The sequence below is a fragment of the Molossus molossus genome, unplaced genomic scaffold (genome assembly GCF_014108415.1).
Source record: "Molossus molossus isolate mMolMol1 unplaced genomic scaffold, mMolMol1.p scaffold_m16_p_1, whole genome shotgun sequence".
NCBI lineage: Eukaryota > Metazoa > Chordata > Mammalia > Chiroptera > Molossidae > Molossus > Molossus molossus.
This window is the reverse complement of record NW_023425344.1, coordinates 217,781,492-217,807,740: the sequence shown is the minus strand read 5'-3', so window position 1 is coordinate 217,807,740 and position 26,249 is coordinate 217,781,492. Positions and strand designations below refer to the sequence as shown.

General features: G+C 38.2%; 1 protein-coding gene across 1 annotated transcript in view; it reads left to right on the top strand.

Annotated features, from left to right (window-relative positions):
- The window catches only part of WDR89 (WD repeat domain 89), a 38,458-nt gene extending 18,922 nt beyond the window's left edge, over positions 1 to 19,536 (top strand). Inside the window, exon 2 of the mRNA XM_036274015.1 lies at positions 17,970 to 19,536. Coding sequence (XP_036129908.1) covers positions 18,000 to 19,160 — 1,161 coding nt within the window. The 5' untranslated portion in view covers positions 17,970 to 17,999 and the 3' untranslated portion in view covers positions 19,161 to 19,536. The remainder of the gene's footprint in view (positions 1 to 17,969) is intronic.
- Positions 19,537 to 26,249: the final 6,713 nt, after the last annotated feature.

Here is a 26,249-nt window from a genome sequence, read left to right as displayed (position 1 = left end):
ATGTTTCTCTCTCTCCCTTCCTCTTTCTCTAAAAAAATCAATGAAAACAGATTTGAAAAAAATCCCACTTCTTTGCCCATTTGCTTGCATAGTATTTCTTTACCTGTTAGCAGTCACTCTCAATTTCCCCCTTCCATTCACCCCATATTCCCTGCCCCTGGCAACCGCTAATCTTTCTGTCTCTATAGATTTGCCTGTTGTAGACATTTTATATAAATGGAATCATACAATATGTGGTCTTTTGTATGTGGCTTCTTTCACTTAGCATAATATTTTCAAGTTTCGTCCATGTTGTAGTATGTAACAGTGCTTTTTTTCCTGTATTTTCTTTATTTTTATTGTTGACACTATTATAGATGTCCCCATTCCCCTCACCCCATTTGACTTTATTCCTTTTTTTATGGCAGAATTATATTCCCATATCTGGATATACCATATATTGTTTACTCATTTATTAAAGAACTTTTGAATTGTTTCAACTTTTTTATTATCATGAATAATGTTGTTCTGAACTTTAGTGTACAAATTTTTGCATGATCATGTTTAACTTTATGAGAAACTGCTAAGCTGTTTCCCACAGAGACTGCTACATTTTACATTCACACCAGCATTGTATAAGTTTCCAATTTTTTTACATTCTTGTCAACACTTGTTTTTTTGTTTTGACTTAGTTTTTTTAAAATAGCCAATTCATAGTTATTTTCAAGTCCATCATCTTGTTGATCTCTGGGTCTGTTCTGTTCATTTACTCACTTATTGACAATTTGTTGTGTTTTTCTTGCTTGTGTGTCTCTCTTTTTTAAAAAATACTGAATTCTGGACATTTTGTGTACAATAATAGAGACTGAGGTAAATGATATTTATCCCTGGAAATGGACACCTCTTTGCTTCTGTCAGACTGTTAGTGTTGGATATAGAATAGTCTAATCACTAAGGGAATTGATTTTGGTTTTGTTGTGTTTATGGTAACCTTCTGTACACTACAGACTTGAAATTCCTTAGCTGTGGTCTGTTAATATCTTGTGCTTAGTAGTGGGTCTGGGACGTTGAAGGCTTCATTGTTCCTTCCCCACCGTCAGCTTTTAGCAAGCCCTGCTTGTCTGTGCCAAATAGAGGATTTCTTGCCCCACTCTTCCTCTATCGAGAGTAGACTGTTGATGCCTTTTACTCAGTGTGAGAATCATGTTGGAGGCAGGGTGTCATTCTACATGATGGTTTAATTTTTTTTTTTTAAATGTAGACATCTGCCCGGCAGGTGTGGCTCACTGGTTGAGTGTCAACCCATGCACCAAGAGATCGCTGGTTCAATTTATGGTCAGGGCACATGCCCAGGTTGTGGGCCCGATTCCTGGTGGGGAGCGTGCAGAGGGCGGCCAGTCGATGTTCTCTCTCATTGATGTTTCTATCTCTCCCTCTCACTTCCTCTCTCCTCTAAAAATCGATAAAGAAAAATTATTGAAAAATAAAATAAAATATAGACATCTGTGTATAATCACCACCCACAGTTCTCTTTCCTAGTTCACATCTCACCCACCCCTCCCAAAAAGATACCCAGTATTCTGATTTCTAAGGTGGTAGATTTGTTTTACCTGTTCTTCAACTTTGTGTAAATGAAATCATATAGTACTCTTTTGTGTCAGGCTTCTGTCACTAACCAATTCTAAGATTCATCCATATTGTTGTATGTACTAGTAGTATGTTTTATTGCTGTTTAGAAGTCCCTTATATTAATATACCACAATTTATCAATAAAGACTATTTAAGTCATTGGCTAATTGTCTAATCCTGTTGTATTTATCCTAAAAGCTTGTAATTATCCTAAAAGTAACCTACCAACGGTATATTTGCCTTGTTGCTCAGGCCAGAAACCTAAGGATCATTTTTGACACTTTTTCTTATATCCCGCTTGCGATCTAATCAGAAAAGTCTGTTTATTCCTATTTCAAAATTGTGACCTGCATCCAGCAACTTTTTCCCACTCTCATATCTCTTGCCCAGAATTTTGCACAAACCCCTTCACTATGTTCACTCTTGTACTAACGTCTGTTCCCCAGGCAGCAGCCAGAGGAATCTCTTTATTGAGTTCTCACCTGCTTTCAACCTGCACTGGCTTTCTTTCTGACTGGAGAATAAAATCCAAGGTTCTTACCATGCATGGCCTGCAAAGCTCTTATCTTTCTCTCTAACCTCATTTCCTATACCACTTTCTTTCTCTGACTTAGCTTTAGCTCCTTGGGCCCACTTGCTTTCTCTCTGTGTCCAGAAGGCTCTTTGCCCTCATAGTCCAGTACCTTACTCCTTTTCATTCTGGTCTCAGCTCAAATGTCTCCTCATGGAAGAGGCTTTTCTTTAATGATCAAGTCTAAAAGGCCTTTGTAGCCCTACCCGGTTTGGCTCGGCAGTTAGAGCATCAGCCCACGGACTAGAAAGGCCCAGTTTCAGTTCCCACTAAGGGCATGTACCTCTGTTGCAGTTTGTCCCTGGCCCTGGTTGGGGTCGTGTGGGTGGCAACCACTCGATGTGTCTCTCTCACATCACTGTTTCTCTCTCTTCCTCCTCCTTCCCTCCAGCCCTATCTGAAAATAAATGCAAAAATGTCCTTGGGTGAGGATTAAAAAAAAAGAATAAAAGGCCTTTGTAGCTTCATTTTTCTTGCCTTACCTTATATTATTTTTATAACACATCACTGTTTTCATTATTAAAATTAATTATTTGTCTGTATACCTACCTGTCCCCCCACTGCCCTCCATGAGGGCAGGCAGGGATTTTGCTTATTATGTTCTTTGTTCAATCTAGTATGTTCTAAGCCTGTTATATCAGCTGTTTAAGAATTGTTTTTTGAATTATTGAATAGGGTGCATCTTTGGGAATTTTGAGTAGATTTAATGTTGATTACTTATCAATTTCTAATTATAACAATATTGAAGGGACTGTTTCTTTCATAATGCTATATCAGTCTGTTATAGGCCATGATTCTTTTTGTCCCCCACCCCCTTTTCTTTTTGCAGTTATTAAAGAGAGCATTTGCTTAAATTTTTTGTTTGTTAATCCTTATTTCAGGATTTCTTTTCCATTGATTTTTTTGAGAGTGGAGGGAGGAGGTGGAGGCAGAGTGAGAGAGAAACACTGATGTGAAAGAGACAGCGATTTGTTTCCTCCCACATGGACCCAACTTGGGCAGAGGATCGAACCTGCAACCCAGGTACATGCCCTTGACTGGGAATCAAACCTGTTTGCAGGCTGACACTCACCATTGAGCCACATGGCCAGGGCTGCTTAATTTTTAAAGGGTCTATTCAGAATTAGAAAAAAAAATTAGTAGTAAACATATAGTACCAATTCAAGAATTGGATTATTCCACATTGTACTAACTTCAAAATTAAGCATCTGGTGACTGGGGAAGTGTGATTTCTCTGTTTGGTTAACCAGCTGGTTGTTCTGGAAAGGCAAAGGCAGATCATTGTCCTTGTTGAAAGAAGCTGTGGATTCATAGACTTAATTTAAAAGGTGAGTTTTGGATGGAAAGTTTACTTGAGAAAATGGCTATCTTAGAATGTTACTGAAGAAAATGTTTTTATTTATTTATTTATTTTTTGTTTTTGCTTTTGTTTTTTTAATCCTCACCCGAGGCCATTTTTTGCACAGATAGAGTGGGAGGGAGAGAGAGAGAGAGGGAAACATCGATGTGAAAGGGACACATCGAGTGGCTGCCACCCGCATGACCAACCAGGGCCGGGGACAAACTGCAACCGAGGTACATGCCCTTAGCGGGAACCGAGCCCCGGTCTCTCCGGACCGCAGGCGGATGCTCTAACCGCTGAGCCAAAACCGGCCAGGGCGAAAATGTTTTTATTTTTTAAAAGATAACTTTCAATGTTATATCTGGCACCTAACGGATAATCTCATACTGTATGAAAAGGTATGTGTCATTCCCTTCAACCACCCTCCCCTTTTCCTTGGTAACAGATTCCTGCATCTTTAAAATTGTGCTTTTGTAAGAATTTTAGTGTATTTAATGCATGATATGCCATATGTTGCTGCAACCAGTATCTTGAACATTAATGTGAATAAGAATAGCATATTCAGACTCACTAAGCAGGATTAATTTACAAAGACATTAAGTCTCAGTGATTAATGAATGATATTTAAAATTACACTGAAGTTGTAGCAGATGTCAGTTTAGCATAACTTCCACTAAATATTCAGCACTTTTCCCCAAATTAAAACAAGTGGTTTTTTGGCAAATTGTTTAAAAGCCAATTCTGGAAGTTGAAAACATACACATCTCTCTGAATTTTTTATATAAAAGTTTTCTGACAGATGTTTTCCTGAAGTTAAACTAATACATGCTTTTAATCCCAAGGTGGTGTTTCTTTTAGGACATACTAGTAATGCATATGAGTGACTATTCTTATTTCACTCTTCCCTGAAATATAAATAGCCAGATTCCTAAGTTTCACCTATGGCAGTTTTGCTTCCGATAAGCTGACATTAGATATGCTAGATAAATAATAATCTTCTTTAGTATCCAGTATAGAGCTTTCATGGCTACCGTTAGATTTTTCAGGTTTGCCCCTGACTTTGCCACTAGCACATGACATTAGACATTAGCAGCTATTATTTATTTCCAGGTGCTCTGCTAATACACTGTACCCCCTTTTTTAAAAAAAGTTATGAAATATGCTTCTTATACAGGTAACTTAGTCTACCCCTAATTTAAAAATATATACTATAGAGGCAGTATAGTGTAGGAGTTAATATTAAATATTTGAAATACCACCTTCACACATATACACATACACTCTGTAGATACTTTAAATACATTTATGAACATTACTCCAAAGTCCTTTCTGTGTGAATAAGACATAAAATATAGGATGAACAGTAGCATATATGAATAGGAATTTTTTTAAAATATATTATTGGCTTTATTAAGCAAATCATGAATTGGGCAGCATCCATCTAACAACCAGAAGGGTATGCCCAGGAATAATTTCATTGAAATGGTATAGTATACAGACAGTCCCCAACTTCCAGTGGTTCTATTTAGGATTTTTTGACTCTACAATGGTGCAAAAGCGATATGCCTTCGGTAGCAACCATACTTCAAATTTTGAATTTTGAGTTTTAGGAGAAACAGAACAAACCAAAAGTATACTGCATGTGTCTGTGTGTTTGGAAGGGGAGCTCTGCTCATGAAAATCAGTAAAATAATGGCATTCTTTAAAAATAAATAAAGCACAAAAAGAAAATATAGAGGAAACTTTTTATTTGTTTAGAAAAACATTATTTAACATAATTTTTTTACCACAAGTTATTTCAATATATCTTAAAATGTGCATTTACTTAAGAATGTACTGCTGCCCAGCCGGTGTGTAATGTCTGTTTGGTTTGGCATTTAGGATAATTCTGGTCTCGCAAAATGAGCTTGGGAGCCTTCCCTTTTCTTGAATTTTATGGAATAATTTGAGGGTAGGTGTTAATTCTTCTCTGAGTGTTTGGTAAAATTTACTTGTGAGCCTATCGGGCTGGGACTTTTGTTTGTTATTACTGATTGGATTTCATTGGTTATAATTAGTCTGTTCAGATTTTCAGTTTCTTCTTGGTTCAGTCTTGGAAAGTTATATGTTTCTAGGAATTTAACCATTTCTTCTAGATTGTCCAATTTGTTGACATAGTATTTCCTTATAATCCTTTGTATTTCTGTGGTATCAATTGTCACTTCTCATCTTTCATTTCTTATTTTCTTTATTTGGGCCCTCTCTTTTTTCTTGATGAGTCGGGTTAAAGGTTTATCACTCTTGTTTATTTTTTCAAAGAAACAGCTCTTGGTTTTATTGATTTTTTTGTGTGTGTTGTTTTTTCAGACTATTTTATTTTCACTCTGATCTTTATTATTTCCTTCCTTCTACTTACTTAGACTTTGTTGTTCGTTTCTAGTTCCTTTAGATGTAAGGTTAGATTGTTTATTTGAGATATTTCTTTTTTTTTTTGAGGTAGGCCTGTATTGTTATGAATTTCCCTCTTAGGACTGCTTTCACTGTGTCCCACTGGGGTTGTGTTTTTATTTTATTTTATTATTTTATTTTTGTCTCAAGGTATCTTTTGATTTCTTCCTTGATTTCATTAATCTCTCATTCATTGTTCAGTAACATGTTATTTAGCTTTCATATGCTTGTGTATTTTTCAGTTTTTTTCTTGTGATTTGTAGTTTCATACCATTGTGATTGGAGATGATGCTTGATACAGTTTCAGTCTTCTTAAATTTATTGTTTTATGGCCTGATGTGTGCTCTACCTGGGAAATGTTCCATGTGCACTTCAAAAGAACATGAATTTGCCCTGGCTGGTTTGGCTCAGCGGTTGGAGCATTGGCCTGCAGACGAGAGAGTCGCAGGTTCAGTTCCCGCTAGGGGCACATACCAAAAAAAAACAAAACAGCAAACAAAAAAAAACCCCATACATTAAAAAAAACAAAAAACAAAAAAACATGAGTTCTGCTGCTTTGGGGTGAAATGTTCTAAAAATTTCAGTTAAATCCATTTGGTCTAATGTGTCATTTAAGGCCACTATTTCCTGATTAATATTTTATAGACCCTTACCATAACTGTATGTACTACTGTCTATTTCTCCCTTTATGTCCATTAATATTTGCTTACCAGTAGCATAGTATTGGAATGAATACAGGTTCACAGGTTTTGAAGTTACAGCTTGGGTTTCAAACCAGACTCCTGTGTATCCTCCCATTAGTACCTATGAGATCACAAGTTACTCAGTTTCTCTGAGCTGCAATGTCCTATGTAAAATGGGGATAATAATACCTATCTCATAGGGTTAAATGATTAGGATACAAAAAATTAGTTGTAAGTTTCTAGCACATAGCCTATCATTTGTTGAACTCTGGTTATGATTGTTTTCTTCTCTGAGAGACTCAGTTATCCTAGCCTAATTTGATAAATGTAGTAGCATTGTTATAGTTGAATTTTAAGTATAAATTGTGAAGTTATTAGAGCCCATTCCTGAATGACTTTTCCCATTAACTATCTCCTTAACATTTGGGACATTTGCTGAACCTCCGCATTTCTCAGTCATCATAGCTAGTTCCTCATGGTCAGTGGGCAATACTAAGTTTTAGCTGTGGGGAATTAGGTTTTTTGGCCCAAGTTTAATAAATCGTCTCAGTAGTTAAAATATATAATAGTATATGATGCTTATGCTGTCAAAGTTTTCAAGTATGGTGAACATTCATACCTGAGAGATCAAAATATATCTATTTCTAAGGATACTGCTAATTTCTGATTTTATAAAAGTATATGTAGAAAACTTAGTATTGTGCCTTTTGTAATCAGTAGTTTCTAAATAGGTGTAAAATGTATGTTATTTTCTTACAAAATAAGCAAGGAGCTACTTCCTTAACTGTTACGGAGTCATTTAAGCTAGGCTGTTCTTCAGATTTCATATTTAGATTTAACCAATTCAGGAATAAGAGCAATACCTAGTTAGATGTGTTTAGGATGTACTTTCTATGCAGAAAGAACATTTTAGTGAGTTTATTTCAATAGGAAATAAAATGAAATAACATTTTTATTGAAAAAATAACAAATCTTATTAAGGCCAAAGATACAAGAGGAATTCATACTTATGTTTAGGGACTTATTAAGTAGTAACTTAGCCCTGGCCGGTTTGGCTCAGCGGTTAGAGCATTGGCCTGCGGTCTGGAGAGACCCGGGTTCGGTTCCTGCTAAGGGCGCGTACTTCGGTTGCAGTTTGTCCCTGGCCCTGGTTGGTCGTGCGGGTGGCAGCCACTCGATGTGTCCCTTTCATGTCGATGTTTCTCTCTCTCTCTCTCTCTCTCTCTCTCTCTCCCCCTCCCTCCTTCCCTCCCACTCTATCTGTAAAAAAATAAATAAATAAATAAAGTAGTAACTTAATTATATAAAGGACAGTTATTCAGATAAAAGATTAGTTAGCAATTCCCATCTAATGTATTACAAGATGACAGATCACTAGGAATTTAATATTCTCACCCCCTTGAAGCTTACCCTAAGGTGTTTGTTTTGGGGTGTCTTTCTAACATCTTACACCTGCATTATTTCCAGACATGAGAATTGTGTATCCCAGTAAGAACCACAGCAGCAGTAGTATTGGCTTAGTGCCAGGGCACTGTTTGGGGTTCTGCTATATCCTGATCTGGACTAGGTGGGTCAAGATGAGATAATAATAATAATTTTTCTGCCTTCATTCTCAGAACAGTTAGGTTCATATCTAAATTGGTTATAATTGCTAGCTACATTCTCTAACTCAAGGACAAGGGATTTATTTTAATAAAGAAAAATTCTTTTAGCCAAGCAAACTATCATAACTTTATACTTTACTAAACTTCCTTTGTCTGGACCTCTTCTCATTGTCTCATGTCCATGTTGGGACAGTAAGAACTGCAGTGTGGTTGACCCACATATGATTGAGGAGGTAGTGTCAGTAATTCCCCTTTTATCATTCCTTTCTTTTTTCTCTTTTAGATTATCTTCATTACTCTTCTTTTTTCCTCTCTACTCTTAGCTTTAGTACTCTTTTCTGCCCCTATCTTTTTGCATCCTTTTTAATTTGTGTGTGTGTGTGTGTGTGTGTGTGTGTGTATTGATATGAGAGGCTTTCTTCATGTCCTCATCTCTCACAAGTCTGTTGAGTCTGTTGAGATCTAGAATGCTAATTAAGCTTCCTTTTATGCATCTAACAAACAAAAAGAAAAGATAAAAATTAAGGTTAATTTTATTTGCTATCTTCATATGTTTTTGTTAGGTTGAACCATATGAAGTTGTTAATATTGTTTTGATCCACAGAAACAGATTTAATCTAATATTTCTCTAAGCAGTAGCCCGAAAGAAGGATGGGAAAAATTGAGAAATTTACTTTTCTTTCTTTTTTTTTAAAGGGGAAGTCTTGGAAGCATAAATGATGAATTTTATTTTGGGGTATAGTGGGACATGTTCAAGGAGAAATGGCTAGTAGGCATTTAGAAATAGGATTTGTAACTAGAGAGATGAGATCATTGGCATATAGGTGGCACTTGAAAACATGAATATGAATGAGGTTACCCAGTGAGTGTAATGAGAAGAAAAGACAGCCTATGGCTTCTCTTAAGCACTGGGAAGTGGATCATGCAAAGAAAACTTAGATGAGGGCTATACATAGAAGTAATAGTGTATTCATCATTTTGGAGTGATTCACTAGTATGTAAAATTAAGAATTAACTATATAGCCTTGGAAGTTTTAGTTCAAATATGGCTCACTTGCATACTAATATGTTTAAACATAAGCTAGAGGTTTTCATGTTTCTATCTGTACCCGTGGAAGAACATAAGCTCTATAGTTTGAGAGTATTGGGGGATATACCCACCTTACCTCTAATACTTGTTTGTTTCTTTCTTTGTTCCTTCCTTTCTGTACTTAATTTTTTTTTCTTTAATGATTTTTAGAGAGAGAGGGAGGGAGAGAGAGACAGAAACATTGATTGGCTACCTCCTGTATGCCCCCCACTTGGGATCAGGCCCACAACCTGGGCATGTGCCCTGACCTGGAATCAAACCGGCGACCTCTTGGTGCATGGGTCAATGCTCAACCACTGAGCCACACTGGCCAGACTCAACAACTATTTATTGATAACAAATAAGCAAGAAAGGAGTAATAACTTCAACAGTAAAATGAGGTTTTTTAAAAATATTGAATGAAAGACCAAATTGCCAAAAAAAAAAAAAAAATACATATAAATGTGATGCCTTTTTAATAAATTTTTAATCATAGGAGTTGTATCTGTAATGTTTTATTTCTTTAAAAAACACTGAAGCAAATGTGACAAAATGTTAACATCTGTTAATCTGGGTAATATGTATTTGGGTGTCTGTTATGTATTTTCTATGCTTTTTTGTACATTTGAAAGCATTTCTTTTTTTTTTTTTTATCCTCACCCGGGGAAATTTTTCCATTTTTTGTTCAGAAAGAGTGGGAGGGAGAGAGAGGAAAAGAGAGACAGAAAGAAACATCGATGTGAAAGGGACACATCTAGTGGCTGCCACCCGCACGACCAACCAAGGCCGGGGACAAACTGCGCCCTCAGTGGGAACTGAATCTGGGTCTTTCTGGACCGCAGGCCGACGTTCTAACCGCTGAGCCAAACCGGCCAGGGTGCATTTCTTATATTTAATAAAACAGGCATTATGATAGGGAATGACAGGACTATTTTATGTTGATTAATCAGGAAGGGTCTCTCTGGGAGGTGACATACTGAGACCTGACTAACAGAAAGGAGTTACTTATCAAAAAAAAAATAATAATAATGATAATAGAGAAAGTATTCCAGGCAGAGAAACAGCTATTTCGCTAGCTATGAGGCAGAAGCAATCATGATGTTCAATGAAAGAAGGCCATTTTAGCCTATCTGATTGGAAAACCAACAGTTATGCGGTGGAGGCAACTACCCCAGCATAACTGTTAAAAGGCCATTTAGTCTCTGAATACTCACCACTTTTATTATTTTTTTATTTTTTATTTTTATTTATTTATTTTTTTTATCCTCACCCGAGGACATTTTTCCATTTTTTGTTCAGGTAGAGTGGGAGGGAGAGAGAGGAACAGAGAGAGAGAGAGAAACATCGACGTGAAAGGGACACATCGAGTGGCTGCCACCCACCCGCACAACCAACCAGGGCCGGGGACAAACTGCAACCGAGGTACGCGCCCTTAGCGGGAACCAAACCCGGGTCTCTCAGGACCGCAGGCCAACGCTCTAACTGCTGAGCCAAACCGGCCAGGGCTGAATACTCACCACTTTTAGACTTAACTTATTCTAACACAATTTTTCCATGTAGGGCTTATAGACTAATAGGATCATATGAAAAGGACAGAGAAGCTGGTTTGAAAGGTTTTTCAATGGCCAAGTCAGGGACTGTTTGAGCACCAGTGAGAACTACAGAGTGATGGATTATAACTGTTTTTTAAAATCATAATTTCTTAGTTATATTCAAAGAGAGAGAAAGGATAGGAGAATGCCAGGTAAGGTAAAACAAACGATAGAATTAGAAAATGATTTTTTGCAATTTCATTCAGGCAAGGATAATCCAGGGATGCTAAAATGTTTGGATGAAAGGTTGTTGGAGAATAGGATATTCATACTATTTCAACGTATGACTCCATCAGTTCTTACTAACTACAAAGGAAGGAAATATACATTGAAAATGAAGAGGTCTGACAGCCACTGCCCTAAACAAGTTTTCAAACTTGATATTAAGTGCTTCCTTGATGTGATGCAATAAAAAGTACCCAGTCTCACCTAAATAGTATCCCTGCCCAAAACTTAAATCATAAAGAAACAATTAGAAAAATCCAGAATATAGGACATTTTATGAGACAACTGGCCTGGATTTTTCTTCTTTTACTTATTTCAGAGAGAGAAAAGGAGAGCGAGAGAGAATTTTTTTTTATTCTTTATTGATTTGAGAGAGAGAGAAGCATCAGTGAGAGAGAACATCAGTGGGCTGCCTCCTGCATGACCCCCACTGGGGATTTGGCCCACAACCCAGGTATGTGCCGTGACAGAGAAACTGGCGACCTCTTGGCGCATGGATCAACGCTCAGCCAGTGAGCCAAACCAGCCCAATGGGAGAGAAAAATATTGATGAGAGAAAAATATCAGTCAGCTGCCTCCCACATGCCCCCTACTGGGGATCAAGCCCACAATCTGACCCAGAATTGAACCGGCAACCTTCTGGTGCATGGACAGTGCTCAACCAACTGAGCCACACTGGCCAGACTGGCCTGGACTTTTAAAAAAAATTTAATGTCATAGGGGATAAAAAGATTGAGGAAGTAGGCTATGCCAGAGTATATAGGAATGGAGTGATAGTTTGCAATTAATTTTTAAATAGTTCAAAAATAATGTGTGTATATAGAGATGGAGAAAGCAAGTAAGTTAACAATTAATTAATCTAGGAGGTGAAAGTCTATGTATATATGTTCAACGTTTTTGTAAATTTTGAAATATCCAGAATAAAAGTCGGAGAGGGTGCTTATTTCTGTTTTCAATCCAAATCCAACTTTTTCATTTTTTTTTTTAATCCTCACTCGAGGACATTTTTGCATTTATCTTCAGATAGAGCGGGAGGAAGAGAGAGAGAAACATCAATGTGAGAGAGACACATCAGGTGTTTGCCACCCACACGACCCCATCTGGGGCCGGGGACAAACCACAACCAAGGTACATGCCCTTAATGGAAACTGAACCCAGGACTCTCTGATCCACGGGCCAATGCTCTAACTGCTGAGCCAAATGGGCCAGGGGCTTTAATATTTTTTTTATGCCCATTGGTTTAATTGTGTTGTTTGGGACCACTCTGATAGATCCAAATTCTCTCCTATGTGGTGGTAGTGGTTTTAGTAATGGTAATGGTAATGGTAATACCGGTAATTTTTATATAACATCTGTTGAAAGCAAGATAGAAAAATCTTTAGTAAAGCCACTTGGTAAACATATTTTTCTGGCTTTGTATATGTATTATACAGTGATACCTCGGTTCTCGAACGCCTTGGTATTCGACCAAATCGGTATTCGACCAGGAGATTCGAGAAACTTTTGTCTTGGAATCCGAACAAATATTTGGAACTCGAACTTCCGAGATGAGCCGAGTTGAGCCGAATGGCGTTCATTCGGCCCAGCGCGCCTTGCTCGCGTCATCAGGGTGAGTGCAGAGAGAGAGTCACGCTTTGTGGAGAGAGTCACGCTTTACACTGAATTTAACCCTTAGACATACTGTACACTTTTATTTCTTGTTGAGACTTATGTTTTTCTACATATTATATACAAATTAGGCCAGTAAATAGGCATTTTCTGGGGCTTGGAACGAATTAATCCAGTTTCCATGATTTCCTATTGGGTTTCATTGCTTCGGTTCTCGAACAATTTGGTTCTCGACCATCCTCCTGGAACGGATTATGTTCGAGAACCGAGGTATCACTGTACATATGACCTACCATTGAGAGGCAACCTAGTGTGGTAGTTAAGAGCATAATCCCTGAAGCCAGAATGCCTACGTTCAAATTCCAGCTCCAATATTTACGAGTTGCTACTGCCTGAGGATTACTTCTCCAAAATTCCATACCGGAATTTCTGTTGTATTAGTTTCCTATTGCTGCTGTAATAAATCCCTACAAACTTGTTGGCTTGGAACAAACACACTTTTATTATCTCATTGTTCTGGAGGTTAGAAATACAAAACAGACTTGAGTGATACCATTATGTGTTTCTGAATATGCACCAAATGGGTCTTTAGTAGTAGACAAATTCTGAGGGTTGCATTTCCATCTGGAGGAACTAATGGAAGATATTTCCTTGCATTTTTCAGTTTCTAGAGGCTACCCACCTGCCTACCCACTAATTGACCTCCTTTGACTAAACATGCCTTTCTTCGATAGTAACATCTCCCTCTGATGCTCATCTTCTCTTTCTACTATTAAGGACATTGGGCCCACCACCAAGATAATCCAGAATAATCTTCCCCTTTTATATATTTTTTTAAAGAGGGAAATCTTTCCTTTAATTGACTTTTAGAGAGAGAAGGGAGAGGGAGACTGAGAGAGAGAGACATCAATGTGAGTGAGAAATATCAATCAGCTGCCTCACACATGCCCCCTTCCTGGAATTGACCCAAAACCCAACAATGTTCCCTGACCTGGAATTGAAGCAGTGACCTTTTGGTGTACAGAATGAAGCCCAACTAAATGTGCCAAACTGACCAGGGTTAATCTCCCTGCTTTTATTTATTTATTTATTTATTTATTTATTTATTTAATTTTTTATTTTTTTGGTGGTACGTGCCCCTAGCGGGAACCAAACCCAGGACTCTCTGGTCCGCATGCCGACACTCAACAGCTGAGCCAAACTGGCCAGGGCAATCTCCCTGTCTTTATTTTATTGTTTTTATTTTTATTTTTTAATTAATTTATTTTTGTTACAGATGTTTCTCCTTTTACCCCACTGGTTCCTCCTTCCCCCTCCCTCCCCGCCCTGTCCCCAGCTTTGTTGTCCATGTCCATTGTTCATGCATACATGCATATAAGTTCTGTGGTTTATCTCTCCCCCACCACCCCCTCTTCTGGGGATTGTCAGTCTGTACCCCACTTCCACGTCTCTGGAACTACCCCATTCTTCAGACTGTTATGTTCATTATATTCCACAAATAAGTGAGATCATATGATACTTGTCTTTCTCTGTTTGGCTTGTTTCGCTTAGGATAATACTTTCCAGGTCCCTCCATGTCGTCTCAAAGGATAAGAGATCTTTCTTTCTTACAGTTGCATAGTACTCCATTGTGTATATGTACCACAGCTTTTTTTATCCATTTGTCTACTGATGGACATTTGGGCTGTTTCCAGATCTTAGCTACTGTAAACAGTGCTGTTACGAACATGGGGGTACATATATTCTTCCTGATTGGTGTTTCAGGCTTCTTAGGATATATTCCTATAAGTGGGATCACTGGGTCAAATGGAAATTCAATTTTTAATTTTTTGAGGTAACACCATATTGTTTTCCACAGTGGCTGCACCAGTCTGCATTCCCACCAGCAGTGTACTAGAGTCCCCTTTTCTCCACACCCTAGCCAACACTTGTTTGATGATTTGTTGATGGCGGCCATTCTGACAGGTGTGAAGTAATACCTCATTATTGTTTTCATTTGCATTTCTCTGATGATTAGTGATATTGAGCATTTCTTCATATGTCTCTTAGCCATGTGTATGTCCTGTTTGGAGAGGTGTCTATTCAGCTCCTCTGTCCATTTTTCAATTGGGTTCTTTGTCTTCCCTTTGTTGAGTTGTACGAGCACTCTATATATTGGAAATTAACCCCTTATCTGATATATCATTGGCAGTTATGCTCTCCCATAGAGTGGGTTGCCTTTCCATTTTGGTGGTTTCTTTTGCTGTGCAGAAGCTTTTGAGTTTGATGTAGTACCATGTGTTCATTTTCTCCTTTGTTTCTGTTGCCTTAGGTGATCTCTCCCTGCTTTTAAAGTCAAATGATTAGCAACCTTAATTCCATCTGTAACCTCAATTCCTCTTTGACATGTAACCTAACATATTGAAAAGTTGCAGGGATTAAGTCATGGTCCTCTTTGAGGGGACCATTTTTCTGTGTACACATTTATGCTTAGATTCTAAAGTTGTATAAGGCAGCTGGGACAAAGTGCAGAAGAATCCAAAGGGGAGATCCTGACTAATGCTGAGGATTATGAGTAGGACCAATTGAGTTTGAGCTAAAAACCAATTAGTCAACAGTGTATGTACATGTTTTTAAATTCTCTTACTGGCACAAAATGTATGTGGTAGATTTGGTGTTCAAGAGTGAATTAGGAGGTAACAGTTACATCATGATAGGGAAAAGATTACAATATTAAAATAGATTTTTATCTCGGTTGTTTTATGTCAGCCTCCAGAAGAAAATGTTCTTGATTTCATTATGATTTTAGAAAAGCTGAGGATTTAATTTGTTTTTTATCTTTATTGTTGAATGTATTACAGATGTTCCTCATTTTTCCCCCATTGACCCCCTCCTCCCCACTCCCACCCCCTCCTGCCTTTTCCCACACTATTGTCTGTGTCCATTGGTTATGCATATAAGTTCTTTGGTTTATTTCTTCCCACCCCCCAACCCCCTTCTCTTTGAGGTTTGTCAGTCTAGCAACCAATTTGATCTTCTTAATCTCTTCACCTTTTTCACCCATTCCCCCAAACCCCCTCCCATCTGGCAACCAACAAAATGTTCTCTATCTATAAGAATGTTTCTGTTCTGCTTGTTCATTTTGTTTGTACAATCCATTGCCAATAGATATGTATTCATTGCCATTTGGTTTGTTCATATATTTATCTTTTTCTTCAAAAAGACTCTTCAACATTTCATATAATAACGGTTTAGTGGTGATGAACTTCTTTAACTTTTTCTTGTCTGGGAAAGTCTTTATATGGCCTTTGATTCTAACTGACCGCTTTGCAGGATAGAGTAAACTTGGTTGTAGGTTCTTGCTTTTCATCATTCTGAATATTTCTTGCCACTCCCTTCTGGCCTGCAAAGTTTCTTTTGAGAAATCAGCTGACAGCCTTATGGGAACTCCCTTGTAGGTAACTAGCTGCCTTTCTCTTGCTGCTTTTAAGATTCTCTCTTTGCCTTGAACTTTTTGCATTTTGATGATGATGTGTGTTGGTGTGGGCCTCTTGGGGTTCATCTTGTTTGGGACTCTCTGTGCTTCCTAGACTTGTATGTCTGTTTCCTTCACCAAGTTAGGGAAGTTTTCTGCCATTATTGTTTCAAATAGGTTTTCGATTTCTTGTTCTCTCTCTTCTTCTTCTGGCACCCCCAAGATGCGAATGTTGGCATGCTTGAAGTTGTCCCAGAGGCTCCTTAGCCTATCCTCATTTTTTTGGATTCTTTTTTCTTTTTGCTGTTCTGACTGGGTGTTTTTTGCTTCCTTATATTCCAAATCGATGGTTTGCTTCTTGGCTTTACCTGCTCTACTATTGAATCTGTGTAAATTATTCTTTATGTCAATTAGTGCCGCCTTTATTTCTGACTGTGCATCCTTCATTTCTGACTGGTCCTTTTTTATGCTCTTGAGGCCCTCACTAAGTTCGTTGATGTTCTCACTAAGTTCACTGATGTTCTCACTAAGTTCAGTGAGCATCCTTATAGCAGTATTTTGAACTCAGCATCTGTTAGGTTGCTAATCTCCATTTTGCTTAGTTCTTTTCCTGGGTTTTTGTTCTGTTCTTTCATTTGGGACCTGTTTCTTTGTCTCCCCATTTTGGCTGCCTCCCTGCGTTTGTTTCAGTATATTACTTAACGGGAGGTATGGGGCTATCTGAGACCACATGCTGCTTGTTTGAAGGAATTTAGGAAAACCTGAAGCAGGATCCAAGACAGGCCAATCCTATGGTTAAGCAAGTGGCAACAGCTTGGGTGGGCCTGAAAGTTGAGTGGGGCGGGGCCTCAGGGAATCCCCAGGGTGGGGCTACCAGTGTGAGCCAAGTTGCTGGAGTCCCAGACATGGCGGCTCCCTGCCGCCTCAGGGAAGGGCTCACCAAAGGAACAAAGGCCTCTTGACTGCAGTTTGTCCCGGAGAAAGCCCCTTCTCCAGCCCTTGCTCCAGTGCCAAACAGCTCAGTTCTTCCCTGTATGTCTCTGGTGCCCCTCGAGCTGCCTCCCCTCCAATCTTAGAGGGAGTGAGTCCGATAAGTCTGTGTGTGGGCCCTTTAAGAGGAGCTGCCTGGGGCTCCAGCTACCTCAGCCTCCCTGAGCCTCAGTTCCCGCTGGTTTTTCCAACCAAAAATTACGGGGAATTCTCTTCCTGGCACTGGAACCCTGAGCGGGGTGCCTGGTGCCTCAGGGAGGACCTTCCCAGCTGAGGTAGCCTCCTGATTTTTATTTGCCACACGTGGGTGTGGGGCCAACCCCTCCGCCTCTGCCCCTCTTACCAGTTTTGTTTTGTTTTTTTCATCCTCACCCGAGGACATTTTTCAGTATTTTGTTCAGATAGAGTGGGAGGGAGAGAGAGAGAAACATCGACGTGAAAGCGACACATCGAGTGGTTGCCACCCACACGACCCAACCAGGGCTGGGGACAAACTGCAACCAAGATACGTGCCTTTAGCGGGAACCGAGCCCGGGTCTCTCCGGACCACAGGCCGACGCTCTAACCGCTGAGCCAAACCGGCCAGGGCCCCTCTTACCAGTTTTGATGTGGCTGCTTCTTTAATTCTATTGTTGTAGGACTTCCATTCAGCTTGATTTCAGGTGGTTTTGAATGATGGTTGTTCTGTAGTTTAGTTGTAAGTTTGATGTGGTTGTGGGAGGACACTACCATGTTTACCTATGCCACCATCTTGACCGGAAGTCTTTTAATTTTAATTTTTATATTTTTATTACAGATTTTTACTACTCTTGGATGCCACTCCAATATGGAGAAGATTGGGGATCAATTTGCTAATCTGAACATTGTTCAGCGTTCCTCAGGAACTGAAGAGCCTACTTACCTGCTTGGCATAGACACATCCAAGACTGTACAAACAGAAAAAGAAAACTTGGTTGCTGTTTTATGTTCGAATGGAATAATCAGAATATATGATAAAGAAAGGTTAAACATAATACGAGAATTTAATGGATATCCTGGATTTCTTAATGGAGTCAAATTTGCAAATTCTTGTGACATTGTATATTCATCATGTACAGATAGCACTGTAAAATGCTGGGATGCTCGATTAGCCAGTGAAAAGCCTGTCCAGCTGTTCAAGGGTTATCCTTCCAATATTTTTATCAGTTTTGATATCAACTGTAATGATCATGTCCTTTGTGCTGGTACAGAAAAAGTTGATGATGATGCATTGTTGGTATTTTGGGATGCAAGAATTAATTCTCAAGATTTGTCTACTACTAAAGACCCTCTTGGTGCATACTCAGAAACACATAGTGATGATATCACTCAAGTATGTTTCCATCCCAGCAATCCCAACATGGTAGTCTCAGGTTCAACAGATGGCTTGGTAAATGTATTTGATATTAGTGTTAATAATGAAGAAGATGCACTGGTTACAACTTGTAACTCAGTTTCATCAGTTAGCTGTATTGGTTGGTCTGGGAAAGATTATAAACAGATATACTGCATGACACATGATGAAGGATTTTGTTGGTGGGATCTTAATCATCTGGATACTGATGAACCAATTACACGTTTGAACATCCAGGATGTTAGAGAAGTGATGAATTTGAAAGGAGGTGTTTTGGATTATTTGATTGGTGGCCTATATCATGAAAAGATGGACAAATTATTTATTGTTGGAGGAACAAACACAGGAATTATTCACTTAATGAGCTGTACTACATCAGGATTGATCCATGTGACCAGCCTTCAGGAAGGTCATACTGCTACAGTTCGTTCTTTCTATTGGAATATGCAGGATGATTCTTTGCTAACTGGAGGAGAAGATGCACAGTTGTTACTTTGGAAACCTGGAGCAATAGAGAAGATATTCACAAAGAAAGACAACTTGAAAATAGCATCCTCTGTGTACCAGCGAGTTCGAACTCACAGTAATGATTCTTATAAGAGAAGGAAAAAGTAGTGATATTACATTGGGAGTTTACTTGATAGCTTTTATAGTTGAAAATAATTATGTTTCTGTACTACCTGTAGAAGACATGTTTAAAGCTCATATGTAAAAACAAGCCAGTTAGCAAACAGTCCTGGGAAAATGTTGAAGATGGTTTAATTCAGTCTTCACATATTCTAAAATTATTTTTTTAAAGTACCAGTTGAGTACATAATCACTGAATTGAAAGTAAAATTAGTTTCCTCATTTAAAAAACCCATCTGTTGAGTTAGTAAATGTTGAGCTTTAAAAAATAGCTTTGATAAGGACTTTTAGAAGTAGATGGTTGGAGTGACTTAAAAAAACAGGTGGTTTGGGTTGTTTTTTTAGCTCAATTTTTTACATTTAAAATCATGTTTAGTATTTGTAAAACCAAATGAGATTTTTCTTCATTTGAGGAGCTCCTGCTTGCTTAATACACATAGATTATATTGGAGTATTTAAATATAAATATTCTAATGAGTCTAAATAGAATTAAACTCTTAGAAATAAAATGATTTGCATCTATATAAATAAAAATGTTTACGCCCACCAGTGTGGCTCAGTGGATTGAGTGTCGTCCCATGGACTGACAAGTCCTCGTTTCTTTCCTGGTCAGGGCACATGCCTATCTTGCTGGCTTGATCCTCACTAGGAGGTATGAAGGAACAGTTGATTGATGTCTCTCTCTCACCTCCATGTTTCTATCTCTCTCTTCCTCCCTCCCTCCCTTTAAAAAAATCAGTAAAAACATATTTTAAAAAAATAAATAAGTAACCCAGCCAGAGTGGCTCACTGATTGAGTGTCGACCCATGCACCAAGAGGTTGGCAGTTCAATTCACAGTCAGGGCACACGCCGAGGTTGTGGGTCCAGTCTCCAGTGGGGGGCATGCAGGAGGTGGCCAGTTGATGTGCTCTCTCATCAATGTTTCTATCTCTTCCTCTCTCTCCAAAATCAATAAAGAAAAAATATTATAAATAAATAAAAATGTTTAGTAAATATTTGCATCTATACTTTAATATTGTAACTTAAACAGTAAACAGATATTTCGCTGATGAAAATAAAATTATCTTGCAAAATTCATTTTGAGACTCAAAGTCAATCTACAAAAATAAAAGTATAATAGCAGAATGACTGTTTTTATTTCAAAATATGCTAATATTTTGTGATAAAATTTTCTTCCAGAGTGTTTCATATTTAATTCATACTTTTATTTTTTTGGTACATGCCCCTAGCGGGAACCGAACCCAGGACTCTCTGGTCTGCAGGCTGACGCTCTAACCGCTGAGCCAAACTGGCCAGGGCTATTTTATTTTTTATAAAGTGTTTTTTCTTTATTGATTAGAGAGGAAGTGGGAGAGAGAGACAGAAACATCAGTGAGAGCCCGGCTGGTGTGGCTCAGTGGTTGATCATCAACCCATGCACCAAGAAGTCGCTGGTTCGATTCCTGGTCAGGGCACATGCCCAAGTTAACATCACCCTCCCCACCCCTGCCACCCACCCTGCCTTCACGACTTTGTTGTCAGTGTCCATTGGTTATGCCTATATGCATATAAGTTCCTTGATTTTTTTCTTCCCACCCCTCACTTCCACCCTTCTCTCTGAGGTTAGTCTGTTTCCTACTTCCATGTCTTGATCCTTTTTTTTTTTTTTGATAGCTTACTGTGTTCATTATATTCCACAAGTAAGTAAGATCATGTGATACTTGTCTTTCTCTGACTGGCTTATTTTGCTTAGCATAATATTCTCCAGGTCCCTCCATGTCATCTCAAAGGGTAAGAGATTCTTTTTCTTTTTTTTCCTCCCTCCCTTCCTTGCTTCCTCCCTCTTGCTTTCAAAATCCTGACCCAAGGATATTTTTTCATTGGTTTTCAGATAGAGTGGGAGGAGGGGAGAGAGAGAAACATTGATGTGAGAGGGACACATCGATGTCCCTCTGTGGGAGACCGGTTGCCTCCCACAGGACCTCAACCAGGGCCGGGGATCGAACTGCAACCGAGGTAAGTGCCTTGCCTAGAATCGAACGCAAAACTCTGGTCCAAGGCCCGATACTCTTAATCACTGAGCCAAACCAGCCAGGACTGATTTTAATGTTTTGTGTGCTCTTGCCTCCTTTGTTGAATATTAATTGCACATATCTTGGGTCGATTTCTGGGTTCTCTGTTTCATTGATCTATATGCCTGTTCTTGTGCCAGCACCAGGCTGTTTTGATTACAATGACAGTAGTGTAACCTGATATACAGTATTGTGATCCCTCCAACTTTGTTCTTTTTCAAGATTGATGTGGCTATTTGGGGTCTTTTATGGTTCCATATAAACTTTTGGAGTATTTGTTCTAGATCTGTGAGAGATGCCGTTGGTACTTCATTAGGGAGTGCATTGAATCTATAGATTGCTTTGGGTAGAATGGACATTTTAATGATGTGGATTCTTCCAATCCATGAACATGATATATGCTTTTACTTTTTTATATCTCCTCTTTTTTCTATTTTCTGTAGATCTTTTACCTCCTTGGCTAAAGTTTATTCCTAGGTATCTTAAAATTTTTGTTGCAATGACAAATGGAATTTTTTTTTTTTTTTAGTTTCCCTTTCTGAGTGTTCATTATTGGTGTATAAGAATGCCATCAAGCCCTGGCCAGTTTGGCTCAGCGATTAAAGTGTTGGTTTAGAGAGACCCGTGTTCGGTTCCCACTAAGGGCACGTACCTCAATTTCAGTTTGTCCCCGTCCCTGTTTGGGGTCGTGTGGGTGGCAACCACTAGATGTGTCTCTCTCACATTGATGTTTCTCTCCCCTGCTTCTCTCCAGCTCTATCTGGAGGTAAATGCAAAAATGCCATGAATTTCTGGATGTTAATATTGTATCCTGCTATTTTGCCAAATTCATTTATTAAATCTAGTAGTTTTTAATTTTTTTGATGGAGTATTTAGGGTATTCTATGTACAATATCATGTCATCTGCAAATAATGACAGTTTTACTTCCTCCTTTCCAATTTGAATGCCTTTTATTTTTCCTTGTCTGATCACTGTGGCTAAGACTTCCAAGTACTATGTTGAATAAGAGTAGAAATAGTGGGCTTCCCTGTCTTGTTCCTGTCCTTAAGGGAAATGCTTTTAGTTTTTGCCCATTGAGTATGATGTTGGCTGTAGGTTTTTCATATATGGCCTTTATTATATTGAGATATGATCCCTCTATTCCCTCTTTGCTAAGCGTTTTTATCAGAAATGGGTGCTGAATTTTGTCAAATGCTTTCGCAGCATTTAATGATATGATCGTATGATTTTATCTTTTGTTTTCTTTATTTGGTATATCACATTTATTGATTTGCATATATTGTGCCAGCCTTGCAGCCCTGGGATAAATCCCACTTGGTTGTGATGCATAGTTTTTTAAATATATTGCTGGATCCAATTTGCTAACATTTTGTTGAGATTTTGGCATTTATGTTTATTAAGGATATTAGCCTGTAATTTTCTTTCTTTGTAATGTCTTTATCTGGTTTTAGAATTAGGATTGTACTAGCCCTGTAAAAAAAACTTGGAAGTCTTCCTTCTTCTTGAATTGTTTTTGAAAAGTTGAGGAGAATAGGTGTTAGTTCTTTTTTTGAATGTTTGACAAAAGTCCCCTGTGAAGGTGTCTGTACTTAAGCTTTTGTTTCCTGGGAGTTTGTTGATTACAGCTTCAGTTTCCTTAGTTGTTAATTGATCTGTTCAGGTTTCCTGACTCTTCCTGGTTGAGTTTTGGAAGATTGTATGATTCCAGGAATTTGTCCATTTTGCCTAGGTTGTCAAATTGGCATATAATTGTTCATAGTATTTTCTTATAATCTTTTGTATTTCTGTGGTGTCAGTTGTTACTTCTTTTTTGTTTCTGATTTTACTTATTTGGATCCTTCTCTCTCTGTTTCTTGATAAGTCTGGCTAAAGGTTCATTAATCTTGTTTATCTTTTCAAACAACCAACTATTGGTTTCATTAATCTTTTATATATATATTTTTTTTAGTCTCTGTGTCATTTATTTCTACTCTGATCTTTATTTCTTTCCTTACTCTGAGTCCACTTTTGAGTTTTTCCTTTTGTTCTTTTTATAATCCTTTTAAGTTATACGGTTAGAGAGTCTGTTAGAAATATTTTTTGTTTCTTGAGGTAGGCCTGTAATGCTTTGAAATTACCTTGTGGGGCTGATGTTCCTGTGTCCCATAGATTTTGTGTTGTATGTTCATTTAAATTAATTTCCAGGAAGTTTTTATTTCTTCTTTGATCTCTTTGGTAACTCATTCATTGTTTAATAACATGGTATTTAGCTTCCATGTGTTTGAGTGTTTTTATTATAATTAATTTCTAGTTTCATGCCACTGTGACCCAGGAAGATGCTTGATATGATTTCAGTCTTCTTGAACTTGTAGAGACTTAGTTTGTGTCCTAACATTTGGTCTATCTTTGAGACTGTCATATGTGCACTTAAGAAGAATGTATATTTGCCAAGCCAGTGTGGCTCGGTGGTGGAGGGTCAACCTATGCACCAAGAGGTTGCCAGTTCAATTCCCGGTCAAGGTACATATCCAGGTTGTGGGCCAAATCCCCAGCGGGAGGCATGCAGGAGGTGGCCAGTAAATGTTCTCTCTCATCGATGTTCTGTCTCTCTGTTTCTCTCTCTCTCTAAAATAATAAAGAAAAAACAATTGAAAAAAGAAAAAGAAGAAGAATGTATATTCTGCAGTTTGGGGGTGAAATTCTCTGTAAATATCAATGAAATCTATCTGATCTAGTGCATCATTTAGGGTCTCTGTTTCCTTGTTAATTCTTGTCTAGAAGATCTATCGGTGATGTCAGTGGGTCGTTGAAGTCTCCTGTTGTGGTTGTATTGCTGTTGATCTTTCCCTTAGAGTCCTCCATAAGTTTTTTTAGTATATTTTGGTGCCGCCATATTGGGTACATATATGTTTACCAAGGTTGTATCCTCTTGTTGGGTTGATCTTTTAACATTATGTAATGGCCTTCTTTGTCTCTTGTTATGGCCTTCATTTTGAAGTCTGTTTTATCAGATATGACTATTGCTGCCCCAGCTTTTTTCATTTTCATTTGTTTGGAAAAATTTTTCCATCCCTTCACTTTCATCCTGAGTCTTCTGTTGTGAGGAGGGTCTCTTGTATACAGCACATATATGGGGTCATGCTTTCTTATCCATTCAGCCACTCTGTGTCTTTTGGTTTTCAAAGCATTTTATCTATTTACATTTATGGTTATTGATAAATACTTATTTGTTGCCATTTTTTTAATCTATTATGCATAGGTTTCTCTTTCTCTATTTCTTCTTATTATTACAATAGTCCCTTTAATATTTCTTGCAATGCTGGTTTGGTTAATATATTCCTTTAGCCTTTTTTTTGCCTGGGAAGCTCTTTATGTCACCTTCTATTTTGAAATGATAGCGTTGCTGGATAGAGTAGACTTGGATTCAGATCCTTGTTTACTATTACTACCTTGAATACTTCATACCATTTTCTTCTGGCCTATAGTATTTCAGTTGAGAAGTCAGCTGTCTTCAGGTAACTGTTGTTTTTTTCTTGGTGCCTTTAGGATTCTCTCTTTGTCTTTAATTTTTGGCATTTTAATTATGATGTGTCTTTTTTTTTATTTATTTATTTATTTATTTTTTTATCCTCACCCGAGGATATTTTTCCATTTTTTGTACAGATAGAGTGGGAGGGAGAGAGAGGAAGGGAGAGAGAGAGAGAAACATCGACGTGAAGGGACACATCGAGTGGCTGCCACCCACACAACCAACCAGGGCTGGGGACAAACTGCAACCGAAGTACATGCCCTTAGCGGGAACCGAACCCGGGTCTCTCTGGACCGCAGGCCGACGCTCTAACCGCTGAGCCAAACTGGCCAGGGCTATGATGTGTCTTTATTGGCTTCTTTGGGTTCTTTTTGCTTGGGACTCTGCTTTCTGAACTTGTATGCCTTTTTCTTCACCAAGTGAAGGAAGTTTTCTGCCACTATTTCTTTTTCAAGCAGTTTCTCTAACCCTGGCTCACTTTCTTCTACTTCAGGTACTCCTATGATATGGATGTTGTTATGTTTCATGTTGTTTTACAGCTCTCAAAGGCTGTCCTCCTGTTTTTTAATTGTTTTCTTTGTTTTTGGTTCTCTGATTGAGTGATTTTTTTCTAACCCATTTTCTAATTCACTGATTCAATCCTCAGCTTTCTCTAATCTGCTGTTTATTCCTTCCAATGTATTCTTTATTTTGGCTATGTCTTTCTTCATTTCTGCTTTGTTATTTTTCATTTTCATTTGGTTGATTTTTACTGTTTCTATATCTTTTCTCATGCTGTTGAGCATCTTTATATTCATTACTCTGGACTCTATATCTCAGAACTTGCTTATCTCCATTTCATTTAGCCCTTCTGGAGAAATCTCTTGTACTTTCATTTGGGACTTCTTTTGTTTGTTTTTTAATCCTCACCTGAGGATATTTTTCTACTTATCATCAGATTGAGTGGGAGGGAGAGAGAGAGGGAAACATTGATGTGAGAGAGAAACATTCACTGGTTGCCTCCTGCTGACCCTGACTAGGGCCAGGGACAAACTGCAACCAAGGTATGTGCCTTTAGCGGGGACCAAACCCAAGCCTCTTTGGTCTGCAGGCTGATGCTCTAACTGCTGCACCAAACTGGCCAGGGTGGGACTTGTCCCTTCATTTCACCATTTTGGTTTTCACAATAGGATTTGGAGCCTGCAAAAATCTCCCTGTGGATATCATTTATCTGCAGTTTGTGGCTCCCTCTGCTGGTTTTGGATGTAAATGGAAGGGACCAAGCTGAACACCAATGTCTGGTCTTCTATATTTCTTTTAAATGTTAATAATGACTTATTTCTGAGACTGTAATACTGGGGAAATTTATTTTTCTATTTAAAACAGCAGCTTATATTTGGGCTATGATCTAGCTTACCTCACTTGAGACTGAATAATAAGTAACTCACTGTTAAACATATTCAAAATGTATCTTTCCTTTTTTGAGAAATTAATTTATTTTTGCTGTTGTCCAAACCATATCCCTGAGGGTAATTC